This window comes from Bidens hawaiensis, unplaced genomic scaffold (genome assembly GCF_021521415.1).
Source record: "Bidens hawaiensis isolate Kalapana, Puna unplaced genomic scaffold, B.hawaiensis_p1.1 tig00052606_1, whole genome shotgun sequence".
In the NCBI taxonomy this organism is placed as follows: Eukaryota; Viridiplantae; Streptophyta; class Magnoliopsida; order Asterales; family Asteraceae; genus Bidens; species Bidens hawaiensis.
In genome coordinates, this window is record NW_027499474.1 from 111,159 (window position 1) to 117,472 (window position 6,314).

General features: G+C 39.7%; 1 protein-coding gene across 1 annotated transcript; it reads right to left on the reverse strand.

Annotated features, from left to right (window-relative positions):
- Positions 1-910: 910 nt before the first annotated feature.
- Positions 911-2,698, reverse strand: LOC143599737 (alpha-isocomene synthase-like). Its single transcript, XM_077077621.1, has 3 exons — positions 2,532-2,698; positions 1,444-1,692; positions 911-1,357 (listed from the first exon to the last, which is right to left on the reverse strand). Exons 2-3 carry the CDS (start codon positions 1,552-1,554, stop codon positions 1,067-1,069), a joined length of 402 nt encoding a protein of 133 aa, XP_076933736.1. The 5' UTR covers positions 1,555-1,692; positions 2,532-2,698; the 3' UTR covers positions 911-1,066.
- Between the last annotated feature and the right edge of the window lie 3,616 nt (positions 2,699-6,314).

Below are 6,314 nucleotides of genomic sequence, written 5' to 3' on the forward strand. Positions count from 1 at the left end.
AAGTGCTAGATATACATGGAAACTTTAAGAAACAACCAATAGGAATATGCCAAGTTGACTTAAACTCTTTTGTTTTAATAGTATAGTTAGATATCTGTTATGTTATTTTCATTTAATGCTGACAAATTAATCAAAACAAAACGACTTACATTACATTAACGAAATTGAAACGTTTAAGAAGCTATTAAAAGAAACAAACATTATTAAAAATTACAAAGAAACGTTATTTGACAAGTAACCCATCTTGGCAATGTACACGTATCGTCACCCTATATGTCCTAACGTTCGGATTCAGTTCTTTCAATAAAAGTTCATCAAAGAGATGCATAACCAAGTTAAGTTTCCCACACTTGCTATAACCACCAATCAATATAGGATACAACGTGCCCTACAACTTCCATTAGTAGTTCTTTGCTTCCTAGCGATCGGAAGAGAGCTAATGCATCATAACCCTGTTAGTTTTTGCCCATTTCGTGCAACAATATATTAAGTGCATATATGGGGCGCCTGGCCCTTGGCTATCACTTGCTGATTTTTGTAAATGTGCTTATCAATACTTGCCTTGTAAAACGTTTAATGAAAGTTTATGGATCCATCCATTAAAGAGGAATATTTGATGTTGTGCATTGTGATCGGCCTACACTTTGATCACATCTGGCTTCCCCCGTTTATCAACCTCTAACGGTTCTTCTCGATCTTATCTCCTTTCTTTTTTTTTTTCTAGTCAGTGTTGTGCATTATGATCGGCCTACTTTGCTCACATTCTATTTTAGAACTTCATTTGAATATATTACAGGAAGCCTTGAATTTGATTGGCCTACAAACTGTTTGTTTTAGAACACATATAATACAACACTTTCTTAAACAACAACAACAACTGCAACAACAACAACAACAACAACACTTTATTAAACAAACATGAAAATACGGTGTAAAATAAAATCCGATAGAAATATTAAAATTCTAGTTTCGAAGTAACTAGTAAAAGCACTTGACATCTTATTCAATGTTACGACACTCAGCCAAATACTTATAGTACGGTTGTTGGATCATGATGTGCTGGATCTCATATCATGACTGGATCAACTAGAAGAGACTTGATAGGATTAATGAGTTCTGCTACATTTGTGAAATGGTCCTTGTTCTTATAAAGAATCTCCATTGAACGTGCAAAACTGATTACCCTCATGGTTATAGGAAGTTTAACATCTTTACATGCGATGAACTCTTCATTCAGTTCCATCCAAGCATCTTCAACTCTTCTACTGAACAATTCAAACGTTTCTTGCTCACTAACACCATACTGCTTCATGTAGCAGTCAATACCAGAGGCGACATGGTTTCTATCTTTCTCCGCCTGCATTTTTTATGATAATCTTAATATTCACATGACGGCAGAAAAAATTGCCTTTGTAGCATTGCAAATATCACATTTTGATGTACCTTGTAGGTGACAACATCATCCATGGTTCTACAATATCGACAGCAAGCAGTGACGAGAGGAGGATCACCTAAAGCCCATTTGAACGAGTCATGTGTGATTACGTTACCCATGGCCGCAAAACCTGCTATAAACGCTCATTTATATCCAATACTAATATATGAAACTTTTAAGTGCTCCTCCATCGTTGGTGTATACCCTTCATTTGTCCATTTCGCTTCTGCCATGTAGCTTTGGATGTATTCTATCATCTATAATAGAACGATAATTGTGATAACAACAAATAAAAGAATACTATTGTAGTACAATGATCTATTATTAACTCTTCTATCAAACAAGTGGCAGTATCATTATGTTCCATAAGTTGAGGAACTAGGATCATTTCACTCTTAAAAATAAATAGGTCTACAACTAAAATAGAAGTACTTGTAAAAACTGGCAGTTTGCTACCATACGCTATAAAGAATTTGTTACCTTGCTTGTGACAAGCGAACTCGATCCCTTATTATTATTATTATTATTATTATTATTATTATTATTATTATTATTATTATTATTTTGTGTGTGACAAGCAAACTTTTAAGTTTGCCTCCCTGATCATCATGGAACTCAATGAGCATCCAAAACAATAAACTCATACAAACCGATACATCATCGCCATTTCAAATTCCAATCTTTTTTAAAAACCCTCATTCTCTTCCACAACAATAAACATTTACAAACCTATTAAAAAATATTAAATATATGTACATATAGTATGTGTGTGTATAAAAGATGGGGGGCCTACAATGCAAGTTTGTTGCACGTTTGAGAGACAAACCTGCCACAAACTTCAAAGTAACTTCAAAGTTTCACAATGGATTATTTCAACTCTCCTCAAGTTTGCTGGGTACTACATAGACTCAAACTTTAGGATTTGTAGCACATTATGGGTGCTCTTAATTTACTAACCATGGTAGTTAACTGTCTATAATTTGTACAAACACTTTAAGCAAATGTTTAAAAACAGTACTTATCAGTTATCAATATTCCTTAACCCGCCTACAGGCTACAAATCCAAAAATTTCGGGTAGGGTGGGCTAATTCTTACCGCCTCTTTGATATAGTTAATATGAAATGATTTTCCCTCCTTCGACAAGGTTTCCTCCATCTCTCCAAAAAGATTCATGAGGATTCGATATATAAGTTTCATATTTTCAGGAAGCTCATCCGATGGTGTAGCTGACCACCTACAAATTACTTGTTACTTAGTTGATAAATTAATTTAGAGTTAAGTGTCATTTTAGTACCTGTGGTTTGTCTAGTTACGCAACTTTAGTACCAATTTTGAATTTATTGCAAATGGCTACCTCACTTTTTTAAAACTTGCACTTTTAGTACTTTTTTTAACTCCGTCTATTTTTCCGTTAAGTCAGGGATACTTTGGTAATTTCATTAAATTACTTTATTTTCCCTTTTCCCTTTTCTCTCTGTGTCTTCTACCAGATCTTCCTCTTCACCGTCTCTCTCTATCCTCTCTTTTGCTCCGGTCATCATTTCCGGCAAGTACCATCACGTCTTTGTTTAAATCCACAACCACCCTCTTTAGAAAACCTACTACTGGAACCCCATCACCAAATCTTCGGTCAAATCCACAGCCACCACCCACCACCGGAACCCTCACCCTCACCCTCTTTCTCTTGCAATTCATATACCATCACCATCTTCCACCGTCCAAGCTTCGGCAACCGTCACCGAATCAGCCACCACTGTTCGCTGCCAATCAATACCACCACATCCCCATCCCCCACTTGTAGAACCTACACAATCACCACGAAACAACGACGACAACCCAGCAACCACCACAGCCACCGCCGGACATCAGCCCAGCACCACCTCCATGTTGCTCTTCCGTTCCGTCTATGTCTCATATTTCGACTGTTTGATTTTGTGCTGCATTTTGTAGCTCCAATTGACTGTTGTTTGATTCCGTTTACGAACCCTAGGAGACGATGGTTAACTTCTATGGCCCCGATTGACTGTTCCATTTGGGAATCCTAGGCGACGACTGTAACACCCCGACCAAAGGCGGATTATACATCGGGGCGCCACATATTGTTTCATTACTCGTGACACTATTGGGTGTCAATATTTAATAAATATATTCATTCGCGCACGCGCAGAGTAAACACAAGATAGCATAAATCAACATAAATCATTATATTAAAAATCATAATAATAAAACAGCAATAACTTGTCTTGATACATTTTAATCTAGGTCCAAAATAAAGAAAACTTCCTACGTGTCCTCGAACTCCAAAACAGCTACTGCAAACCTGAACATGTGTTAAAATAAAACGTCAAACACTTGCGTGTTGGTGAGAAATCAAGTTTAATACAATACATAGATAACAATAAATCTGCGCGCAACACGTGTATGTCTGGTGTTTAACAAGGGTGTAATCAGATTGTGATCAAGCCTAAATAGATCATAGTTCATAGTTCAATCCGTGCTCCCAAATGAGCACAAAAACGAGGAAAACATCTGTGCAAGTGTAAACAAAGAAAACCGTAAACGATAGGTCTCCCGTGTTCATCTAATGGATCCATGAAAACTGCGGAATAGGCCGAACAAAGCGGTTAATGATACACACATACAAATAAACAGCCAAGTAAACGTCCTCAACACATGGGATACTGCGCGACTAAAGTTCATAAACAAGTTTAAGACTCTAAGTTTGTACGAACACATGAACATCCCAAAACATTAAAAATAAAAGGGATTAGGTACGAGATTACTCACTTGATAAACGGTGCGGTGTAAGATAAAGCAAGAACCAACTTTAAACAAGCACAAGTTAACCTATAATTAAGATTATTGTTTTAATGATTTGTTTTAAGTCTTGATTATAAGTTAGCATAATTAATAAGTAAATTATTATATATAATATATATTACCGGAAAAGCAGGGCAGAACAGGAAGAAAGACGGAGGCAGAGAGGAAGACGGCAGAGAGAGCAAGGAGCAAGAGAGAACAATGAGAGTTTAAGTGCTTTGTGTGTGTAGTGTTAGGGAAATTAACATTATTATTTATAGAGAAACCCTAGGGAACACAATCCCTAGAAAAGGGGAAAAGATCTCCAAAAAGTAAAAGATTCCAAAAGCAAAAGATATCAAAAGATATGGCAGCTGCAGGGGGCAAGATAAAGCTGACAGGGAACAGTAAACAGGCATGGGAGGGTCAGATAAAGGTACTGGTCAAAGCATGGAAAAGCAGATCTCAAAAGATAAAGTCAGTCACTTTTTCTGTCAACCAATGGGGTTGGTGCGCATGCTGCGCCAAAAGTGGCTTTTCAGACATAAAGCAGATTAGGTCAACAGCACAGAAGATAAGACACACAAAAGTAAACGGCTGGATTAAACAGAAGAAAAGACTCAAGACTTAGCGCGAGAAGCTGGAGCGCGAAGGCAGACACAGAAGGTCAAGAGAGCGCGAAGGCGAAGGCAGACAGAACCAACCTTTGCGCGCCGCGGAAAGAACTATATTTCTAAGCGCGCCGCGGGAAGAACTTCAATTCGAAGCGCGTCGCGAGAAGAACTATATTCCTTAGCGCGTCGCGGGAAGAACGGTATCCATAGCGCGCCGCGGGAAGAACTAAAATCCTTAGCGCGCTGCGGGGACAGTTCGTCTCGCGTATCGCAGTAACAGGTGGTCTTCACGCAGGCTTCCTTGTAAGGAGTCTGGCGCGTGGAGCTGCGCAGACAACCTTAGGCGGGAAGGAAACAGAAGACAAGGAGAGAGGGAAACAAGGCTTAAGGGCGGGACGGCGACAAGAGGGAAAAGAAGGCGGAAAGAGAGAAGAAGAGGGACGGGACGGCGGAAAGAAAGAGAGAGAGAGAGGCGGGAAGGAAAATATATTATTATTAAAAGTAAAATATAGTATAAATAAATATTAAATCACAAAAGAAAGAGATCGGGTCAGAGAAACGGGTACCTGGGTCGGGTCGGATCGGGGCAGATGTCACAGTCTCCCTACTTTAAGAAATTTCGTCCCGAAATTTATCTCGAAGTAGGTTGCGCAGAGAACAGGTGCGGGTACTTGATCTTCATCTGATCTTCCCTTTCCCATGTAAACTCGGCTCCGCGCTTGGACTCCCAGCGAACTTTCACGATAGGGATGCGACTGCGCTTGGTTTGCTTAACCTCGCGATCCATAATCAAAACAGGCTTCTCAACGAAATGCATAGTTTCATCAACTTGAACTTCATCAAGTGGAATGTGAAGGTTCTCGTCAGCTAAACACTTCTTGAGATTGGATACATGGAACGTTGGATGCACATTACTGAGCGCGGGCGGCAGGTCAAGTCTGTAGGCAACTTTTCCTACACGCGCGAGAATCTTAAATGGTCCAACATATCGAGGAGCAAGCTTACCTTTCTTCCCAAAGCGGACAACACCCTTCCAGGGCGACACTTTGAGGAGAACAAGATCACCAACTTGAAATTCGAGAGGCTTCCGCCTACGATCTGCGTAACTCTTCTGTCGGCTTCTGGCAGTCAGCAGATGATCACGGATCTTGGCGATTTTATCGGTTGTCTCTTGAACAAGTTCGGGTCCTGTGATTTGAGCTTCACCCACTTCGCTCCAACAGATCGGGGAGCGGCACTTACGACCGTAAAGTGCTTCAAATGGGGCCATACCGATACTGGAATGATAGCTGTTATTATAAGAGAACTCGATCAAAGGCAGGTGCGAATCCCAATTACCTCCAAAATCAAGAACACAAGATCGGAGCATATCCTCAAGAGTTTGAATAGTTCGTTTAGACTGACCGTCAGTCTGAGGATGATATGCCGTACTCATGTCCAAGCGAGTTCCTAGCGCAGATTGGAG

What these genes read in the sequence shown, in the direction of transcription:
- LOC143599737 (XM_077077621.1), bottom strand. Translation starts at nt 1,554, where the DNA reads ATGGGTAACGTAATCACACATGACTCGTTCAAATGGGCTTTAGGTGAT. An exon ending in ATGATGTTGTCACCTACAAG is followed by an intron (nt 1,358 to 1,443) that starts GTACATCAAAAT and finishes TAAAAAATGCAG; the next exon opens with GCGGAGAAAGATAGAAACCA.